The 23,439-nt window shown below is 40.5% G+C and overlaps 1 protein-coding gene across 2 annotated transcripts in view; it reads right to left on the minus strand.

Annotated features, from left to right (window-relative positions):
• LOC132405319 (slit homolog 3 protein-like) overlaps window positions 1-23,439 on the minus strand; it is a 630,603-nt gene that overhangs the window by 224,649 nt on the left and 382,515 nt on the right. For both annotated transcript variants that reach the window (XM_059990026.1, XM_059990027.1), the window contains one exon: window positions 15,351-15,422. In XM_059990026.1, the coding sequence (XP_059846009.1) occupies window positions 15,351-15,422 (72 nt within the window). The remainder of the gene's footprint in view (window positions 1-15,350; window positions 15,423-23,439) is intronic.

The raw sequence follows: 23,439 nt of genomic DNA on the forward strand, positions 1-23,439 counted from the left end.
AAACGAGAGTAAGGAGTGGGAAATTTTACGGAAAGTTCAAAAAATCTATGCTCATACTGTCAGGTTGGAGGCTACCCAGACAGAGTATGAGGTGTTGCTCCTCTAACCTGAGGATAGTTTAATTATCCCCTTGCTAAACCTTCATGGTCCGGTTTGTCAACTGCTGCCCACTTCTAAGTGATAGCTTTGCATGATTAATGCATTGTTCAAGCTAGTAATGACCTACAGAACATTCTAAGACATCTCATGATGTGCATCTTTCTATATGTGGTCTCAAGATGGCTCTACTGTATTTGATAAAATGAGGATAGTCAGGTTCTCAGTGCTACTCAGCTCTTTGTGGGCAAAACCAAAATCAAAAGTTCAAAGTGCACTTATTATCAAAGTATATATACATTATACAACTTTGTCTCCTTATAGGCAGCCACAAAACAAGAAACTCAAAAAGAACACATTAAAAAAGACTGACATGCACCCAATGTGCTGAGAAAGAAAAAAAAAACAAATTGTGTAAACAACAAAAGTAAGCAAATAGCATTCAGAACAAAAATGAGTCAGACGTGAAGCCCGGGGTAGCCAGAGCAGACGAACGCGGTGAAGGACAGAGTAACTGTTACAGAGCAGCAAGCAGAACTGGCCTGGCCCGGATGATAGTGATCATACCTATGCCTTATTTCTCAGAGTTCTCTCCTAGAAAGAGATTAGTAGAGCATTAGTTCAAATGTCTGCTTCATGGTTGCCAGACACTGCGTTGGTTGAAGGACCCATTTCTGTGCTGTAAAACACTGTGAATATATTAGGAATGCTCCTAGAACAGAGGGACAATCATTGGCTGCATGAAGGATGAGTTGTGGGGATTTACTCTAGTGGGAAGTCACAATGGCAAATGGCTTTTTGAAGTCACTTCATTGCTATTGTTGGTTGATCTTTTACAATACTGAAGAAAACAAGACAAATCAAATGGTTCACTCATTGTGTTACCTTGCATGCTACAAGAAATGAGCTGCAGTCTTCTTTCATGTGGTCCCTAGAGAAGAATATTGTCTCTGTATCAGCAATGCTCTGTCCAAAATGCTTGCCTCTAACAAGCTGTTTCGATACAATGCAGTAAAGAGATCCTGGACAGCAGTCAGTTCTGAGATTTTTCTGACACATCAGAAGACTGTTGTGGTTGCCAGAGACGAATTATTGCAGTCTACGGGCATTACATTTAGACTTATCTCGGGAAACATTTTTTCAGCCTAAGCATCTTTATCTGCTTCCAGCTTTTCTTCTGCCATAACTTGAAACTGGAAGTTACTTACTGATTACTCCTGCTCACTCTGCCCTATTCAAAACATCCCCCGGAATAAATCAGCCCAAGTCTTCCTGTAATAGGACATCAATGTCAACCCCATACTTGGTATATCCAGACAGTAAACATATTTCCAGTATTAAACATCGCTAGCAAGAAAAAGTACAGACATCTAACCCTGATCTAAATTGGTATTTTCACAATTGACAAGAAACTTAATTGTTTGTGCTTTGGCTTCAGCATTACGACAGAGTTAGGTACACTCTCCTGATCTTATTGTATTTCTTTATGAAATGAGAGCATCACAGGGAAGTTCAAGTTTAAGTTTAATTATTGTTCAACCATACTCAAATAGAGCCAAATGAAACGGTGTACCTCTGGGGCCAAGATGTAACACATATTAGCTATAGCACATAGAGCAAATTTCAGGGAGACATAGAAAAAAATAATATAGTCACAAAGAAAACAAAAGTTTGTCACAAAGAAAAAAATAATGTAGCCAAAGTAGCTAAGTGTCATGATTGTAGTCCTGGTCCTGCCTGTTCTTCCACCAAGCAAACACTGGAGGGCAGCACTGAGCAAACACTGGGGGGGGGGTGCAGCACTGAGCAAACACTGGAGAGCAGTATTGAGCAAACACTTAAGGACAGCACCAATGGAAAAGGCCAGCTCCCAATACAGTATGGATTCCAGAGCACCCCACAGAGGCTCCCCCACAATCCTCTCCTGGGTAGCTGCAAAAGGTGAGACTGTGGCTTTAGCTTTGTCCTCCCCACAACTGAGGCAACACATGTCGCCGATGAATCAGTGAACCGGAATGTAGTGTCCATCCTGCACAGCCTCAGAGAAGATGGTGAATCATCCTCTGAAACACCGCAGTCTATTTCGTGAGGAGTACCCTACAATCTTTTTAAGGAAAAAGTTCCATCGTTTACACCAAAAGCAAGAAAAGGTCAGTTATACATTTCCAAATCAGGATGGTGTGTAACTTAAGAGGAGAAACTCCAGCTGGTGGTGGTGTTGCTTTGTTCTCACTGCCTGGTTCTTGATTTGGTAGGGATGATGGTAGATTTGCTGAACCATGCAACTAAAATGCACGTTGATATGGTGCACATTGCAGCCAGTGTGAATTGGTTATGGAGGGCATTAATGATGAAGGGTACGGGAGGGTCACCAGAACAATGGACTGCTGAGTCCGACAAGTGTAGATATTCCTAAGTGTTATTAGAACAGCACTCAGCGTACGCAAACTACCATGCTCTGCACTTGTGCTTTCTAGATGGTGGAAAGATGTCAAGAACTGAGCTGCACATTGGAGGATATCTGTCCTCTGACCTGCACTCATATTAGATCAACTCAATCGTGTTGGTGATAGGAGTTAAGGGCAGATGACAAGATTGTGTCTTGTTACTGATGCCCTTCCTTGCCCTTTGTTACATTGGTAACAAAACCGTTTCTGGACTCTAGCTTAAATGGACAAGTTGCCTGTGCTGTTGCTGCAAGCAGTCGTGGACTGCTTCATTTGCTGGGGAGCTGCAGATGGAAATGTGCATGGTACATTTATCAGCATACATCTCCATTTATGGTCTTATGATGATGAAAGGTTTTCACCTTCGATAAAGCATTCGAAGATCAGCACTGCACTGAGGAACTCCTGCTGTGATATTACAAGACTTCCAACAACCACAATCATCTTCTTTTGTGCAAAGTTTGACCCCACTGTTGGAATATTTTCCCTCTGCTGCTGATTGAATTCAGATTTAGCAGTATTCCTTGATGCTGCACTCAATCAAATGCTGCTTGATGTCAAAACCAGTCACAGTCACTTCATCTCTGGAATCCAGCTCTTTAGATCTTGGCTTGAAGCAGGATTGCAATGAATTTGGAACTGCGTGGTTCTGTCAAAATCTGAATTACATTTCAGTAAAGTTACATCTCTTGATAGCACTGCCAATCACTTCACTGATTGGACAGTAAGTGCTTGGATAAGATTTGCCTTATTTTTTGTGGATAGGATATAGTTGGTTAATTCAAAATTCCTAGTTAGATGCTGGTGTTATTGCTGCACTGAATCAGTATAGCTTTGGACATGGCTAGCTCTAGAGATAAGTCTGCTGTTCCATTACATCTTTTGTAAATTGAAATGTTGAAACACTTATTTCCATCTGGGTGAGGATTTCAAGAAGAAGCCAAGATGAAACATCTACACAGCACTTCATGTTCCTCAGATTGGTGTGTTCTTGGAGCTTCATCCTGCTGTCTACGACTATTCATGACTAGAATGTGTCCAGGATTCAGAATTCTCATCTAATCACCATTTAGCTTGGCACCATTTAGTTTAGTCAACTGCATGCATTTAGTTTTATCAAATCATTTTGCTTCCTTGAAACTGTTCTATTTATAGGACAATAACATTCAAACCAAAACTCATAAAAAAAGTTCAGAGTTAGAAAACTTGCAACATAAAAGAAGATCATTTGGCTCATATTGCTGGCTTCCTTCCACCTTCCAGCAATAGAACTGTAGCTTTAGAGGTCATCCAGGCATTTTATAAAAGTGGTGTGCTAGCCTATCAGGCAACGGGATCCAGATGGAAGAAAAATGTCCTCTTTTTGACATAATGTTTCTACTAATTACTGTAAATTTCTGACTTTGACCCATTTTTGATCCTTCTGGTAAAGGGAATATTATTTATCTATGACTTCTCTCCAATCCCCTTGTAATTTTTACATCTCCCCTCATTCTATGCAGTTCCAAACAAAAAACAACCCCAGTTTAGCTAATCCCCCTTTATAATTAAACCTGGTATACAATATCAAATACACTACCATCTAATACTAACCCACTTCATTACTATGTGTCATCCTTGATTAACCTCTGCTGTTCTAAATGAAGATTTTCACCTCGCAAGTGATTACAATAATTTGCCCTTCACGGAAGTTAACAAATTAAAGGGCAGAGTGGTAATACGGTGGTTCAGCACAACACTTTACAATGCCAGCAATTAGGGTTCAATTCCTGCGGCTGTTTGTACATTCTCTGGGTGCTCTGGTTTCCTCCAACATTACCAAAGTTTTTGGGTTAGGGTAGTAAGTTGCCGTCATGCTATATTGGTGGCAGAAGCATGGTGACACTTGAGGGCTGCCCCACACATTCTTGCACTGTGTTGGTTGCTGATGCAAATGATGCATTTCACTCTGTTTCGATGTACGTGTGACAAATAAAGGTAATAATAAAAATAATTTTAATTATTTGGTTTAAACTTTCCTCTTTTTAAAAAAAGGCACAGCACTCGTCATTCCCTAATCCTCTGGCATCAACTTCATAGCCAGAGAAGACAAAAAATATCGTCCAGAGTCTCCCAACTTTCCTGCCTTGCCACTTTTAAACCTTTGGGTATACTTCACCTGGACCTGGTGATTTATCGATTTCTAAAATGCAAAGTCCATTCCAACCTGACCTGTTTAGAACATAGATGAGGAAGAGCTTCTTTTGCAGAGGGTGGTGAGTCTGCGGAATTCATGGCCAAAAATGGTTGTGTAGGTGGTTGGGTATATTTAAAGTGGAGATTGATAGGTTCTAGATTACTAAGGGTGTTAAAGGTTATAGGGGGAAAGCAGGATAATGGGGTTGAGAAGGAAAACATATCAGCCATATCTGAATGATGGAGCAAACTTGATGGGCTGAATTGACAAATTCCACTCCTATGTCTTATGGTCTTAAAGAAACCTCAGAACAGCAAAACTATTTGGTACTGATAGGAGACAAAAGGTTCAAAAACCTTTGGATTTCCTGATCTGTAGGGCTCTGCCTTGGCCATACAGTGTTAAAGGCAGATTTGGTGAGTTTTCGATTCAAAGGGAATTGAAAAATAAGGGATTCTGTTTGAAAAAAATACTGAGGAATAACCTTATGCTGACCTACAGACACAAAAAGTCAGTTCTTGTGACCATTTCTCATACATGACAGCAAATATGAGTGGCTTGGACAGTAAGTAGTGCAACATAAGGATGTTTAAGAAGGAGGTATCTGTGATTGTGCATGCTTGCTTCAGAAAGACTGCTTTAAAATTAGTGATAGTTTAATAATTCACATCACTTGAGATCAAGAGGAATTTAAGTTCAAATAAAAAAAGCTTTAAACAGATATTAAATGCAAAAGAAAAAAACTTTCTATTCCCAATCACTGTAAATGTCTGAGCGAGCAGCATACTCACTCAAAGTTCAAATGAGGAATATTAAAATTCAGCATAAATGCTGCCCTCAGTCCTTCCAATATTTGCAAATTTTCAATTAATTTTGTTTGATGACTGTCATCTTTCTCAGTCAGAATCCATCCTCAGTTGTAAACATAAATTGTCCATCTGCTCCTTCATAATTTTTTGCACAGATTTGACTTATTTAAATTCTGTGAGCAACACAGCGATGCAGAAGAGGGATGAAAACTGGCCCAATGTAGCGTACTAAAGAGGGCAAGTCACAGGAAATCTAAAAAATTTTACTGCTTGGCTCATTGTCTCTCTGCTACTTGAAACAGAATTACTGAAGTTTGGTGTGTAACCCTGCAGGTTATGTGTCTAAGTTCAATTGAAATGCTGCTTAAATATATTTAGGATTTCTGCCGTTAGTTCCAGACTGACTAAGTAAATGAGTTCTCCCTTTCTTTCCCTAATCCTTTCATAAATTATTTTAATTCTTAATTCTATACCCATTGACATTTGGCCCTCTGTTAGGGGAAACATGTCCATATATATACAGGCATCCGTTAGTCTTGAGAGACCATGGATTTGTGCCTTGGGAAGTTTCCAGGGCATAGGCCTGGGCAGGGTTGTATGGGAGACTGGGTTGCCCATGCTGCAAGTCTCCCCTCTCCACGCCACTGATGTTATCCAAGGGGAAGGCAAGGATTGATACAGCTTGGCATTGGTGTCATCGCAGAGCAATGTGTGGTTAAGTGCCTTGCTCAAGGACACAACACGCTGCCTTAGCTGAGGCTCGAACTAGCGACCTTCAGATCACTAGACCAACGCCTTAACTACTTGGCCACGCGCCGACACTATGTATACACACACACACACACACACACACACACACACACACACACACACACACATATCTCTCATAATTTTATAAATGTTTAATTTCCCCACAGCTTCTTCATTCCAAAGTAAGCAAATCAATATTAACCAGTCCTTCTACATACCTGCAGCTTCTCAGTCCCAGAAACATCTTTATAATTTTTTCTCTGCGCAGTGGTGTCCTACCCTGTACCTTTCTTGTAATTTGGTAACTAGAACAATACACAGTACTCAAGATATGATCTGATTAATGTTATATACAGGTTGAGTACAATCTCCTTCCTCTTATTTTCAAAGCCCCTGCTAAATAAAGGGGTGTATGCCTTTTGATTTTTAACTATCTTAGTTACCTGTGTTCTACATTTAAGGTCAGTAAACATGCATCCCTGGTTCCTCTGTTTCTTCACACTTCTCAATAATATTGCATGTATTATATATTCTATGGCTTGTTCCAACATCTCTGGTTTCCTCCCTTAATCCAAAGACATAATGGTTGGTAGGTTAACTGGCCATTGTAAATTGTCCTGTGATTAGGCTAGGATTAAATCAGGGGCTGCTGGGTGGAGAGGCTCAAATGGCCAGAAGAGCCTATTCAATAAAATATATAAAATAAATACCATCTCTCTCTTTGTAAAGCTAAAAGATTTCCTCTTCCCTGTTGACTACACTGCCAAGTTTGTAAAGTCTACAATTGTTTTAACATACCTCCAAGTCAGTAACATGCATGTTATCAAAACAGCCACAAGGAAATGCTGAACTCTGTGGTACCTCATTTGCAATGTAAAAACATCCATTAACCTTCACACATTACTTGCTGTCACTGAGTAAGTATTTGATCAAATGTGTCACTTTCCTTTAGATCCTAGGGGTTCTTTTTTCACTTTTATAAACAGTGTGCCATGTGGCACTTGGTCAACAGTATCACTAAAATCCATATAGCTTACATCAAATGCACATGCCTCTTCAACCTTCATAGCTACTCTCTCAAAGAATTCAGTCGTTAATTGGTTTCCAGCTTCCTTTAAGAGGTCCATGCTATCTTTCCCTGATTAATCTGTGTATTTTGAAAGGTAGGTTTATATTGTCCACTACAATCAATTGTAATGAATTACAAATAGGAGAAAATTTGTGAACGCTGGCAATCAAGGTAACCTATGCAAAATGCTGGAAGAACTCAGCAGGACAGGCAGCATCGATGGAAAAGAGTAAACGGTTGACACTTTTGGTCAAGACTCTTTATCAGGACTGGAAAAACAGGCATGAGAAGTCGACTTGTTAGACCGTGGCCCCCTTTACTGCTGTGATGGTGCCATACTCAGGTTGGAGGAATAACACCTAGTATTCTGCCTGGGTAGCCTCCAACCTGATAACATGAACATCAATTTCTCAAACGTCCGGTATTGGCACCTCACTTGTTTTTCACCATTCCCCATTCCCATTTCCCTCTCTCACCTTATCTGTTTACCTGTCCATCACCTCCCTTTGGTGCTCCTCCCCTTTCCCTTACTTCCATGAATTTCTCTGCTCTCCTATCCCCCATTCTCCAGCCCAGATGGAATGTTCTCCATCTCTTTCACCAATTGACTTCCCAGCTCTTTACTACAACCGCCCCCCCCCCCTCACTCCCGGTTTCACTTATCACCTACTTCCTCTCCATCCCCCCACCTTCTTACTCTGACTTATCATCGTTTTTCCCCAGTTCTGATGAAGGGTCTCGGTGTAAAACATCGACTGTTTTCTCTGGTCCATAGATAATGCCTGGCCTGCTGAGTTCCTGTGGCATATTGTGTGTATTATTTACTCTAGTGATTTGCCTACCACCAAATTTAAATAAATTACCCTTCCATATCCCCCTTCTAAACAATGGTAAAATGTCTAGCAGTGTGCCAGATGTTGAAGGGTGAGAGGGAAGAGAAGTGAGGGCAGTTACCAGCAGAAGGTTCTCAAAAACCTGAAAGACCTAAGGATACACCCAGGCCAAACGAACTGCAACCTAGGTTTCCAAAAGAGGTAGCGGTAGAGATTGTAGAAACAGTAGCAATGATCTTTCAAAAATTATTGGACTCTGGCATGGTGCCAGAGGACTGGAAAATTACAAATGTCACTCCACTCTTTAAGAAAGGAGGAAGGCAGGAGAAAGGAAATTATAGACCAGTTAGCCTGACTTCAGTGGTTGGGAGGATGTTGGAGTCAATTGTTAAAGATGAGGTTATTGAGTACTTGGTGACACAGGACAAGATAGAACAAAGTCAGCATGGTTTCCTTAAGGGAAAACCTTGCCAGACAAACCTGTTGGAATTCTTTGAGGAGATTGCTTTAAGATAGATAAATGAGATGCAGTGGATGTTGTATACTTGGACATTCAGAAGTCCTTTGACAAGGTGCCACACATGAGTTAAGTGTCCATGGTATTACAGGAAAGTAACTTGCATGGTTAGAGCATTGGCTGATTGGTAGGGGGCAGCGAGTGGGAATGTAAGAATCCTTTTCTGATTGGCTGCCAGTGGTTAGTGGTGTTCTGCAGGGGTTGGTGTTGGGACTGCTTCTTTTTATGCTATACATCAACGATTTAGATAATGGAATAGACAAATTTGTTGCCAAGTTTGCAGTTGGTACAAAGATTGGTGGTGGGGCAGATAGTGTTGAGGAAACAAATAGGCTTCAGAAGGACTTAAACAGATTAGGAAAATGGGCAAGAAAGTGGTAAATGAAAGACAATGTTGGACAATGCGTGGTCATGCATTTTGGTAGTAAACGTGAACGTGCAGACTATTTTCTAAATGGGGAGAAAATCCAGAAACCTGAGATGCAAAGGAACTTCGCAGTCCCTGTGTAGAACACTCCGAAGGTGAACTTGCAGGTTGCGTCAGTGGTGAGGAAGGCAAACGCCATGATCACATTCACTTCAAGAGGTCTAGAATATAAGAGCAGGAATGTGATGCTGAGGCTTTATAAGGTACTGGTGATGGACACCTTGAGTACTGTGAACAGTTTTGGGCTCCTCATCTAAGAAAGGATGTGCTGGCATTGGAGAGGGCTCAGAGAAGGTTCACAAGGATGATTCCGGGAATGAAAGGGTTATCACATGAGGAACATTTGATATCTCTGGGTCTGTACACGCTGGAAACTAGAAGGATGATGGTGGATCTCATTGAAAGCTTTTGAATGTTGAAAAACCTAAATAGAGTAGATGTGGAAAGGCTGTTTCCCATGATGGTGGAGTCTAGGACAAGAGGGCACAGCTTCAGGATAGAGGGCATCCATTTAAAACAGAGATGCAAAGGAATTTCTTTAGTCAGAGGGTGTGAATTTGTGGAATTTATTACCACAGGCAGCTGTGGAGGTCATGTCATTGGGTATATTTAATGCAGAGCTTGATAGGTTCTTGATTGGACATGGCATCAAAAGTTACAGGAAGAAGGCCGGGGAGTGGGGCTGAGGAGAGGAAAGAAGGATCACCCATGATTGAATGGTGGAGCAGAGTCATTGGGCCAAATGGCCTAATTCTGCTCCTAGGTCTTATGGTCATGTCATCATAAGCACAAGAGATTCTGCAGATGCCTGAAATCCAGAGTATCACACACAGATGTCGGGCAGTATCTGTGAAGAGGAATAAAGAGTCAGCATTTGGAGCTGAGATCCTTCACGAGGATTCGGAGTCCTGATGGAGGGTCATGGCCTGAAACATCAACTGTTTCTTCCTTGCGTTAGATGCTGCCTGACATGCTGAGTTCCTCTAGCATTTTGTGTGTGGTTAGCAGCAGTCCAGAACCACTCTTGAATGAATGCAAAGGGAACAACTGAAGTCATTCAGCAACAAAATTGATGCCCTGATATTGTAGTAGACAATATTACGATATGCTACTGATATTGTAGTAGACACATATAGTTACAGTAATATTGGCACACGTGTCTAAGTTATGAATCCAGTGCAGTTATTAAGAATAGCAGAGATGCAGTCAGTGATGAAGGTGCCGTGGAGAGATATTCAGCTTGATGATATGAAAGAGGTGTGTAAACATTCATCAGAGAGGTGCATACCAACTTAGGATTGTGGTGCAAAGATATGTTGTAAGTCTGGTCTCCAAATATAAGGCCAGCTGATTTCACAAACTATATCAAGAGCACTGTTAAACGTATCACACTGTCAATGGTGTGCCGCAAAGCAATAACACATTATGTGGTACAGATAAGTCATAAACTTTACAGGATATTTAATCAAAGCAACCTCAACCTAAATTGAAAGATTATCCAATGTGGGTATAAAATAAAAAAAAGGTTTAGATTTTTTTCTCAGTGAATATTCCATTCTGCTGATGGAACTCTGAGAATGAGTTTTTTTTACAATCAGGTTCCAGACTTTTTCTTTCAATGATTTCATCTCTGCTCTCACTGCGAAACAGCTCACTGTTGACGCTCTTCGCATTGCATGAGCCATTGTCTGACTCTGGAAGGCTTCAGGGTTGGGTCCAATTCGCTTGCAGTTGATGTCCACATGCAGGCTCTTTCAGCTGGATCACTGCACGCAGCACAGGAGCAGCGAGCACTGGCTGTCTGTTTCCCTTTTTGCCGTGCTACACTGATAATCACCGCAGTATTCATTCCACTGGTCTAGTTACGGTCAACTGCAAGGAAAGCATCAGGTCTATGCAGCTGGGCGCTACTGCAGGTGCCGGGGCAAGAAAGACAAGAGATCGGATAAAAAAGAAAAGCCAAATCTTTTACTAATTTTGCAAAACGAAAGAAAATGATTTGGAAGTCATCTGAGGCTCATTTTTGCCAGTTTTATGGAGAAATGAAACAAGGAAATGATTGCAACACCACTGCATTGCCAGACATTACAATGGCTGCTCACATCTACAGTAAGTGAAAACTGGCAGCCCCTCAATATCCTTTCTTGCTAAATTGTGAAAACCATTGAGTAAGACTTCTTAATACAATGGAAAAAATAATTATCTGTCTTTCAGATAATATATTGTGCATTGCATATTATTACTATTAGCATATTAGCATAATACAATAGCTTTCTGCCTACACTGAAATAGCTGAGCCAATTACCAATTTGGCTGTTGGAACTCAGCAAAGAAACAAATATAACAAAACTGATAATATTCAACCAAGCTGGACCAATTTACAGTTTCCAGAAAGGAGTCTACATTCTTCAAATTTGAACAGCAGTTCTTAGAAAGAGCATGAACACAGCAAATACATATTTTAAAAGAACAACCTCGGTTAATTCAGCATTTTGGATCAGTTGTACAAATGAAACATGCACCCATGAAACTAGTTCAGACCTCAGGTAGAGACCGACCAAAAATTCCTGGAGCAACATACCTGCCCAGGCAGTTGGATTCTTGGTAAATGCTCACTGTGAGGAGATAAAGGTAGTGTGGTCGAGCTGGAAAATTGAAGTTTTCCTTTTCGTTGGATCAGCGCGTTGCAACCCTTGCAGCCACTTTCCTTTTGGTCGCTCAGCGTTTATCCCTCCCAAGTCCCAACTGCAGAGATTTATGCCAGGCCGAGCGTGCTGACATCAGGGCGAGCACTGCTGATTAATCACTGCGGTAACATATCAGTGAGGTTTTTTTACCGCAGCAATTCGAGGAGGGGAGGTGGGGGGAGAGTTGCGTAAGTTTGCGCTGTACATAACACCCTTTGCATGTACACCATTAAATGGATAGGAGAAGGAAGCAGTAGTGTGATTATGCAGATAACACAACATCTGCAGCCATATCCCAAAGCTTTATGCATCCATATTTTTCACCAGGTACTCATTGTGTGGGACAAAGCAAAGGCTCAAGGCAATGAGGAAAAATGACATCCACGGAAAGTGCTGTTGTCCGTATGGTTCCTTCACTGGGCATAATGTGCTTGGGAACCATTATGTTTCCTGCCTCTGAAACCAGAGTCACCTCAATTCAACAGTATGAAGTTCTGTAGTTTCTAAGGTAGAACAGCTTTTTCCCCATCAAACAATAAAATGGACCAAGGGACCGGTAGTAATACTTTCATGACAGGGTTAGCAGGAACTGGAAGAGTTTATTGATCCAAAGCGAAAAGGAAAGAATGACTACTTCTGCAGCCTGCAGCTAGAAGGAGCGGAGAGAACAAAACTAAAGGATAGATTGACTGGCCAATCCTTTATGGTAATACATCAGTATCTCAAAACACAGCTCCTTTTATTTTCTGAGACAAACACCATAGGTTTAAGGAATGTTTATCAGCAGATCGCATCTGTCTCCTTAAGTGACTGTTCATCACAGGTTATCTCTCAGTCCTCCATTACTCACTTTAATTTTCCATAGTTAGTGGATGAAGTCACATTGCCACAACTGTATCTTTGGCACCACATCAACGTCAATTTCAATTCCTTCCTCCTTGCCATGTTAATTTTTCTTCCCACTTCATCAGTGTCAGGAGCAACATTAATATCTCCAAATTTACATTTTGTATTTTGTCTGCTTGCTCTGCTTGACTCATTCCTATATTTAGAATTAGCCAATTAAATCCACAAAGTCAAAATTATTATCCCCATGAAGAAGCTTCAAAGAATCCAAAGGAATTCCAGACAGATTTCCTTCCCCATAAGCAGTCACTGTGGAGGCTTAATCCACGGTAAAGAATAATGAAATAGCAAGTGAATGTAATGCTTCTTTTCTTGAAGACTCTTTTACCATTTTACCCTTGTAGGGTCTAACATGATCCAGACATATATACCTTTCATCTTGATTTGTGTTTTCATAATTGTGCAGTGCATGGAATGCTATCTACAAAGTGCAAACACAGGGAGGTCTTTCTGACTTGGTTCTTCCAAGGTTTGATGAGGTAAGCTCTAGATTTTCCTGCATGTTTAATAAAATTAGAAATGGAGATGTCATAAAAATATATATATAAAGAATAACTGAAGGGACTACGAGGGAAGCAAACTAATCTCTCTGAAATGTGCATGACAAAAAAAAATGGAGAATTTTGGGTGAAGCTATATTAAAAATGTTCTAACCACCAACACTGGAGCAACGTTGAAATAATACATAGATTTCTGACTTCTTTCCTTCATGAAAAATGGCTACTCTCCTTAAATGCATCTAAGCTCTTGGCTTAACCATTCCATTTACTTCAAGTTCCACATTTTAACCCATCTCTGCTTTTTAAAAAAATCTGAATTTCTCATTAGATTTATATTTATAACTTGTGGTTTTTAATTGTCCTCAAATTAAACCACTTTCTTTATAATGTATCCCATCAAGTACCTTCAAAGTTTTAAAGAACTCTTTTATGTCACCCTTCAGTCTTCTCATTCTTAGAGAAAAAAGCTTAGGTCAATTTAGCATTCCTGAAAATCAGATCTTTCAAGCCAAATATTAAGGAGAGATTTCCTTATTGAGGAACATGCCTATATAAGAAAGAGCAAATGTTACACTGATTTTTTTGAAAAAGGTTAAGAAATAAATTCATTAGCAAATCTGATGGCTCATGAAGCAGAAATATTCCCAATTTACAACTAGCAAGCAAATCCCAGTGCAAAAATATATTGCCCAGACTGCAGGCAACAGAAATATTGGACTAATTCAAATGGGAAAAGTCGGCTTTAAAGCTTACAATCATATGATGATCAGATTGGCATTGAATGGCATATTCCTGGCTTATGCTGTGCCATTTACTAATGATAACAATGAACATTTACTCACTTTCTGCATTGCAACAGAACAGAACACTGAATTTTTTTTTCAGGGCATGGTTGAAATGGTGGGGTTTGGAAGTGTGCAATATTTTTAATGTATTTGTTCCAAGTTTCCCTCAGAACACTAAACACAGAATGTCGCAGTGCCCCTGATCAAGATTTACATAGCATGTTTTTGCTAACACAACAGCAATAGTATCTTGCCAGGTTAATGAAAATAATGGCTGCTCTGCCATTTCTGAACTTCTCTTCCATTAACACAGCAACAGCAAAACTCAATATATGATAGGACATAGGAGTTCTGCTAATTGTATAAAGACAGAAGATTGCTTAATGGTATTTCCAGAACACAAGTGCAAGGAAAAACAAAATAATTGTTATTCTGAAATCAACACAGAATAAAATAAACACAGCAAGATAAAGGACACAATAAATATAAACACATTAGGTAACTTTTTCCACAGATTGATTGTATGTACCTGAAGAGATGCCAGGCACAGGAGTGTTTGTACATAAGGTGACTGACAGGAAAATCCCAGTTTGTTCAGCATGTGACCAACAACAAAAATCCAAAGTCAATATGTGCCCAGAAACCCCTCTGAAGATCTTGTGATTAGAATGGAAATGGGGTATGTGCTGATATATCTGGAATTTCTAATATTAGCAATCAGAACTGAAATACAGTCATTCTCTGCAGGAATAATGAGTCCCATCTCACACCTACACACAAGGACTTTGCTCAACTACACATTGAAAGCATCCAAAAACAAAACTTGGATCGATATCATTTTCATAAAAGATCACTTTCTCATATAATGCACACATCATTAGAAGTGTATTCATACACAGGTTAAAACAGGATATGGGGATTATTTATTCATAAAACATGGGATAAAATTATTAATAAAAATGACATTTTTGCCAATGATTTGAACTCTCAATCTCATTTTACGATTTTCTTCACCTGCATCTTTCAGTGCCAATCAACTCAATTTAGCTCACTTTTATTACATCTAATTTTAGACGAGTTGTTTCGATGTTTTCTCCTGTTGTGGGTTGGATTAACTCGCGCGTATCTTTTTGCTGGACTGCTACATGCTGTGAAGATTTATTAAATGCAAGGGAGTATGACATTAGCACTCCCAGTAATGGGTCGCTGCCTGGTTGACTGTGTTCAGTTCCAGCACACGCAGCCAGTCTGCAATCCAGGAATGGGTTAATGGATGGGAATGTTAGCGGCTAACTGCAGGCACAGGGTAAGGAGGAGGGGTAAAAAGAGAGGGACTAAGTCCACTTACAGGATCTCCAAGTCACGCAAGGCTCTGAAGGTTCCATCTTCAATGCAACTGATATGATTGTTGTCCAGCTGCCTGTTAAGCAAATAAAAAAAACAAAGAAATGCATCAGAGGGGCAGCGAGAAGACAAAGCCATGTTTCTCAGCAGGCAAGGGTCTTGGAATGTCCTCGCCACCCTTCACTAGGAAAACTAAGCCCAACACCCAGAAGCATCAGACTGTCTCTGGCCTTGCACTCCACGCTGCTTTTCCCTTCCACCGAATGAAAAACCTTGCAGTGAGCACAGAAGCCTATCAGCTCTCCGTAAATATTAATTGCGCAGTTTTTTAAAGGCAGAGGGAGTAATTTCATTACATTAGGTGGCCTAATCCATTACAGGCTTTTACTGTCCTGTCATTGAAACCATTTCATTAAAAGTAAAGGCTTCTAAATCACTTGAGGTCACACAGTTGCCCTCGACGACCTATCAGAATTTTTTTTCATTCCCTTCCTTTCTCCTGGATTTGGAGGCTGTCTCGAAGTCTGCCTGACACAATGCTGAGTACTCAGTCACTGCGCTGATCTGTCAGGGTGCACACAGAGTACACCACTCCAATTTAAGCACAACAATTCTCATTTGATAATGCCATGTGCAACAGCATAACAGATCACCCTGAGAGATCCTTCCCCTTAGTATGCTCTTCAAAAGAAAAGAAATAGAGGATTTTTTTTGGGAGGGCATTAGTTCCTGTTTTGAAGTAGCATTGTTGGCATGTGAATATAATGAAAGAGCAAGTTGAAAGAACCGGTTAACCAATATTTGCACAACGATCAAACATGTAAAATGCACAATTCTCCCACGTGTGAGCGTAATTAGTTGAGTGGGTGCAGTGGCTGGTCACCATGGAGTAGGGTGTGGAGTAACACAGCCACAGAATTTGATAAGTATTCCATTCAGGGTGGCATGACGACACAACGTGTATAGCCAACCAACATCTTGCACTGCTAGACACCCAAGTTCCATCCTAATTCAGTGTGCAGTACACTCAATCTACCTGTAACCACTAGGGATTCTTCTGGGCATTTCAGTCTCCTCCCAGATCTCAAAGATATTTAGATTGGTAGGTTATCTGGCTAATGTAGATTGTCCCTTGTGTGTAGAGCAGTTAATGAGGACGACTGGAGAAAAATGCATTTCATGTAGGGCTAATGTAGGGCAGTTCAAGGTGAGTATGGTTTTGATGAGCTACGAAACAAAATATCTCCTCCAAACAAAGTGATTCAGAAATTTCTAACACCACAGGCAATAAGGTCAGTATTTTTATTTCTTGTCATTTGTTACTCATAAGCTCTGGCTTGAAGCTTAAAGTCTAGAAACAATTAGAAGATACCCAGTGAAATAACAGGGTCACAGTATAATGAGGGGATTCATGGGATTGTGAGCTTTGTGAAAGGGAAATATGGAGGGAAGATGTGAGGAACAGATGTATTCTTGGAACCAAACTAGACTAGCATGGGAAAGGCAGAGAAGGCTATTGAACCAAGTGGTGGTAAATTGGAATAATGTAAATATACCCATAATGGTCTGCATGGAAATAAGGAGCAAATAGATCACTTCCTGTGTTGCTTGACTCGATGACTAATTGGAATTGAAATGGAATTGATTTATTTTTGTCACATGTACTGAGATACAGTGAAAAGCTTGCTTCTATACTGTTCATACAGATCAAATCATTCGGGTAGAACATGGTAAAACAATAACCAAATGAAAGATAAAGTGTAACAGCTACGGAGAAAGTGCATTGCAGGAAAACGATAAGGTATAAGATCAGAACAACTTGGACTGTGAGGTGAAGAGTCCATCTCATCGTGCCATGGAACCATCCAATAGTCCTACAACAGGCTAGAAGCTGCCAATGTGCCTGGTAGTGTGTGCCTTCAGACTTTTGAATCTTCTGTCTAATGGAAGAGAGAAGAGAGAATGTCTTGGGTGGTGGAATCTTGGTATATAATGACTGCTTGAATGAGATAACAAGGAGTGTAGACAGAGTCCATGCAGGGGAGGCTGATTTCCATGACGTGCTGAGCTGTGTCTACAACTGTGCACAGCAGTTGTCATACAAAGCAGTTATGCACCCAGACAGGATGCTTTCTATAGTGCAGCAATTACTGGTAAGGGTCAAATACAACATGCCAAATTTCTTTAGCTTCATGCATTTGTTGAATCAGGTTTGAATTTGGTTGAATCAGGACAGGCTGTTGGCAATGCTCATTCCAGGAAGTTGAAGCTCTCAACTTCAACAAGAGCATGTGCACCATCCCCTGTGTTTTGCTGATACTAAGGTAAAGGTTGTTGTCCAGACACCATGCTACTAAGTTCTCTGCCGCTTTCCCGTACCCCCACGCATTGTTACTTGACATACGGCCAACTACGATGGTATCATCTGCAAACTTGTACATAGAATTAGAGCAATCTTGAGCGTACAGGAGGAAGAGTAGGGGGCTGAGGGTACAAACATGGGGAACACCAGTGTTATAACATCATACTGACTACAGTCACCAGGGACTCACGTCATACTAAAGAGCAAATGCATGAATTGGGGAGACATGTTTGAGGACCAGGGAAAATTTGAAGCGGTTGGGTATTTAACCTTTATAACTACAATGAATAGCCTGTGGTTGCTGAGAATGTAGCTGGAAGCATTGAAAGCAGGATTTATCTGCTTTGGGGACAAGAAGGGTTCTGGAGTAGAGAATGCAAACCAGCATTTGGTATCTGATCTTCTTCAATTGAATGGGTAGGAATTAGTTATTAACAGAACAGCATCTGTTGGGATGGTAATTGTGTGTTTGTTTTCCAAAGGTTGTGTCATAGGATAACACATCCAAAGCCAAATTTTCTGGGACAGTCTGAAGCCTTAGTTAAATAATCAGTGATCCTATACAATTTTAATCTTTCATTCAATCTACTGTTTTTATGAATGGTGCTGAATAATAGTACATTAACTTTATTTTTAAACTATTTGGATGATTTGATTAGTTTATCAATAAGTTATTTAATTCATTTTTTATTTAGTGATAGAGCCCCTTGGGCCATGCCACTCTTGCAATCACCTGACAAACCCGATTAATCCTAACCTAATCACGGGACAATTTACAATAAGCAGTTAATCTAGTAACCAGTACATCTTTAGACTGTGGGATGAAACTGGAGCCCCTGTGCAAAACCCACATATTCCACAGGGAGAACATACAAACTCCTTAGAGAATGGTGCCAAAGTTGAAGTTCAAACTCCAGACCAACTTGAGCTGTAATAATGACATGTTAACCTCACGTGGTGCCCCATTAGTATGACAATAGTCATTCTTAAAGATGAAAATGGCCACCTCAAATCCCTTTCAAACCAATAGACACAAGGTATACGGTAGATACAGTCTAGAGCAGCACACTCAGTAGGTCGAGCTACATCCATAGAGGGAAATAAAGATGAGTTCCTCCAGCGTGTAATACATTTATTTATTTATTTATTTAGAATTAAAGCATGGAGCAAGCCCATCCTGGCAAAGAAGACACACCGCCCATCAATACTTCTATTTAATTCTAGCCTAATCACAGGACAATTAACAATGACCAATTAACCTATCAACCGATATGTCTTTGGACAGTGGGAGGAAACCGGAGCACCCAGAGGAAACCCATGTGGTCATGGGGAGAATGTACAAACTCCTTGGAGATGGCGCCGGAATTGAACTCCAAACTCTGACTGCCCCGAGCTGAAATAGCGATGCGCTAACTGTTACACCACCATGGTGACATTTGTGAAGTAGCAATAGATAATAACTTTGTCAGTTGTCTCAGGTAGGGGTTGATAAAAAGGCATGAAACTCACAGAAAAACAAAATGTAAATACTGTAAAGGTATATTTGGTAAAATGTAATTACTGTCAACAATAGGTCTTAAACCTTTTGCCAAATCAATTCACTTATTCAAAAAAAGTTTTGTTGCAGCATGGAATGGCGCAGCTCATTGTGCCTAATTTAAGCCCTGCACTTTCCGTGGGGAATGTCTAAAGGTGAAGCTTGATATGAACTTCACTTTATTTTAGTCTGTGTAATATTGACCAGAAATTGCTTGCTTGTCAAAATCTTGAGCAAGTGTATTGTGAACAAAATGCTGTGAGGACCAACCAGACTCATTAGGACCAAAACAATGTATTACGATGTGTTGATGATCAGAAAAAAAATAAAGGTGTGATATAAAAGCAGAAGATATAAACAAAAGGATCATGGATCATATAGTATTTGGCACATTGTACGAATGCCAGCTCTTTGTAAAAGATGTATAGATAATTTTGTTCACTAGATTTGTTCAATATTGTTAATAGATTCATTATTAGTCAGGGCTTGGAGGGATATGGGGAGAAAACAGGAGATTGGGGCTAAGAGGGATATGGATCAGTCATGATGAAATGGTGAAGCAGACTCGACGGGCCAAATGGCCTAATTCTGCTCCTATACGTTATGGTCTTATGCTCTTATATTTAGCATAGCCCTGAGTCCAGAAGTTTATTCTCAAAGAACTGAAGAGATAGGTTTAACCTGCAGTAGATATGGCAAACATTTCCGGCAGAGTAAATTTAGGAAAAGGATGGTACTTGTTTTCAGTCTTGCAATGTCATAGTTAAGCTCATTTGCCTAAAGAATGGCTGTCATTGCTTTGTCATGGAATGACCTGATCAAACTACTCATGGACACTAATGGATGCTGACAAACGGAGGGACCCTAAAGTTCACATCCATAGAAAATGGCAACACCTAGAGATAGGGTGATGAAGGTACATGGATGGCATCAAGAGTCTGCAGCTGCTATAACTTCGAGCAAAAGCAAACTGCTGGAGGAACTCAGTAGGCTGGGCAGCAACTGTGGGAGAGAAGGGAGATTCAATGCATCAGAGCATCAGTTTTATGGCACGTTTGTCTTCATAGGATAGGTCATAGAATGTGAAATTTGAGACATTCTGCTAAACTTTACAAAACATCGGTTGGAACACACTTGGAGTAATGTGTGTATTTTTGGTCACCACGCTGTAGGAAGGATGTGATTGCACTGAAGAAACTCCAAACGAGATTCCCCCAGGATGCTGTTATGGAGAGGTATTGGTTAAGCTTTATTGCTTTCCATGAAGTGCAGGAGGCTGAGGTGTGACTTTATAATGATATATAAAATTGTGAGCGGCGTGGACAGGACACATATACAGAATTGTTTTCCAGTTGTAGTGATGTTAAAAACAAGAAGGTATAGATTTCACATGAAAGGAAGGAGTTTTAAAGGAGATCTGAGGGGTAAGTTTTTTACATGATAAGTGGTTGATATCCTAAATTTGCTTTCTGAGGAGGTGATGGAGTCAAATACAATTAAAACCTCAAGAGATAGGCAATACATAGAAGGATATGGCCTAGCACAGACAAACGAGATTATTGTAGACGGACAAACAAAAAGTTGTCAAGGATGTGGTGGGTTGAAGGCTCTGATTCTGGGCTGTAAACTCTAGTACTTTATGCTATTTCTCCAGGAACTCTGCTGTTTTCACATTCAACCAGCATTGACTCTATCTCCAGGCAGCTACATGACCTCATCACTCACATGTAATAGCGAGCCTTTCTTTCCCTATACTTCAAACTTCCAATGTGCAGTTGTTGACCCCTAACATTCCTCTGGGTGCATGATATGCTAGAGGCACTGAGGGTACACATGTAGAAGGAAACAGAGAAGGTCTCACTATCCAAGATCTTAATTAACCAGAGTTGTCGGACCCACACGTACCCAGCAATGTCCATTCAGGCAACTGTTCACCAAAGCAGTCCTCGCCAAAACCTATAACCTCCTCTGACCTCGAGTAAAACTTGACGTAAGAGACCAGACTGTTCACACACAATCTGTTGGGATCATGTAGACACCGGAGCAGAAAAAGGCCACTCAGTCCCCAAAACCTGTGTCATAATATCTTTTCTTAAATAAGTGTTCCAAAATTGTGCATATTTCATCAGGTATGTCCTTACATTGCACAGTGAAGCTAGTTATTGATCTGCGGGATGCAGAATCAGGTCATGAATCTCATTTCAACTATGGTTTCAATCCTCTGCCAATTGCCTAGATGAGACTTCTCAACCTCTTATATTGTAGCCACAAAGCAGAAAGGGGTTCCTGAAAATCAGGAAGATCTCTCACTTTTGGGGACCCTTAATAATGGGCAAAGGTGACTTTGCAAGGCCTGTTTTTAATTTCTGATTATTGCATGTCATTGTTGTTTTAAGCCACAGGTGATAATGAGTTTTGATTACTTTTGTGAGTGAAATGACCTGGTTACTCATATTCAGTCAGGCCTAAAAATCACCCTTCTCCTGAAATAATGTAAAGCATGGATTTTTGAAATAAAATCTTTTTCAGGGGTCCAACATAATGGTATATCAGCTGGCTGTTTATCTTTAGGTCACCAACTGTTGTTCTCCATTTTGGGTCACTGAATGTGGTCTCTGGATATTGCTGCAACATGTGCAACTTGTGACGGCATGCACATCGGAAAAGGTGTGCCCCGATCTGCTGCGGGAAGGCTGACCCAGGTCTTCAGCCCAGAATGTTCAGAACTTCTAGGAGGACCTTGTCTCAGCTTGAAGTTTTGTCAGATTGAGTAAGTCCAAGAGGTTGTCTGTTTCTGGTCTGTCGAGCTAGCTTCGAAAAAAAGTTTAAATAGAGAATGAGGCAATTCTTTTAATTTTCTGATATAATGGTGTGTTGTTGGTCCTGAGAGCTTCAGAGTACATGTAATGTGGCTGTGAGATCTGGAGATCTACTCTAAGATAGGTTAGTACCATGAAGGCTGCTGAGAAGTTGTCTGGTGTGTCTGCCCAGCTGTTAAGACCTATGCTCTGAGAACAACAGATCTTGTCTGATAGAATTCAGCAGAGTTGCAGTCATTCCTGTTGTTCCCAGATGGTTCAAAGACTAATTACAACAGGTATCCCCCAACATTGTCACTGCAAATTCCTGTACATCCACTGGAAGGAAAAGTGAACCAGTGACATCTCCCAAGCCAAAATACTCAGCACTGAGGTCCGAACCACAATCAGTTATGTCTGATGGACAGAGACCTTGGTCCAATCCTGAGTCTGGGAGGTCTCTGTGTTAACGTTGAAAGTTCTTCCTGTCACAGTGTGGATTTCCTCTGGCTGCTCTGATTTCTTCCCGCAGTCCCACAAAGGCATGCATTAGCAGGCTCAGTGGCCTCGATATATTGTCCCTTGTGTGCAAGTCAGTGGCAGGATCTTTGGAAAGCTGATGAGAATGCACGTAAATAAAAACAAGGGACTAATATAGTGTAAATGGATGCTGATTTGGTGAGCTGTTGGGCCTATTCTATAATAGATCTTTCAATATATCATGACTGTGACTCACGTAAGGAGTGTAGCAAGGATGGAGCTGAGCACAATGCAGGGTATAAGGCAGGTTAAAAGACAGAGTATTGGAGGAGCATTGATGTACAGAGGGATCTTCAGGTGCAGATCCAGTAGTTCACTGGAAGCCCCAACATAAGTGGACAGACAGGTAGGTAAAGAAGACATATGATATGCTTCCCTTTATTGGTTAGGGCACTGAGTCCAAAGATTGGGAAGTCATGTTGCAGCTATATAATGTTAGGCTCCATTTGGAGCACTGTACATTTCTGGTCACAATACTGCAGGAAGGAGCTGAAGGTTCTGAAGACAGTGCAGAAGTTCATTACTGAAATGTTGCCTAGAGAATATTTGTTGTAAGGAGAAAATAGACAAACCTATATTTTATTATATCTACAGTGACAGAGACTGAGGGATAACCTGAAAAATATTATAAAATTCTTAAATTCTCAAAATTCTCAAAGGCACAGGTGGGGTAGATTGAGAATAGTTTTTCTCAAGGTGGATTTGTCGAATCTAGCAGGCATATGTTTAAGGTGAGAGGGGAATAATTTGAAGGAAATTTGTTTTATTTATGTACTTATTTGGAGGTACAGTGTGGAACAGGCTTTTCCAGCCCAATAGGCCATGACCCCCAGAAACCCACCTATTTATCCCTAGC

The sequence above is a fragment of the Hypanus sabinus genome, chromosome 15, assembly GCF_030144855.1.
Source record: "Hypanus sabinus isolate sHypSab1 chromosome 15, sHypSab1.hap1, whole genome shotgun sequence".
In the NCBI taxonomy this organism is placed as follows: domain Eukaryota; kingdom Metazoa; phylum Chordata; class Chondrichthyes; order Myliobatiformes; family Dasyatidae; genus Hypanus; species Hypanus sabinus.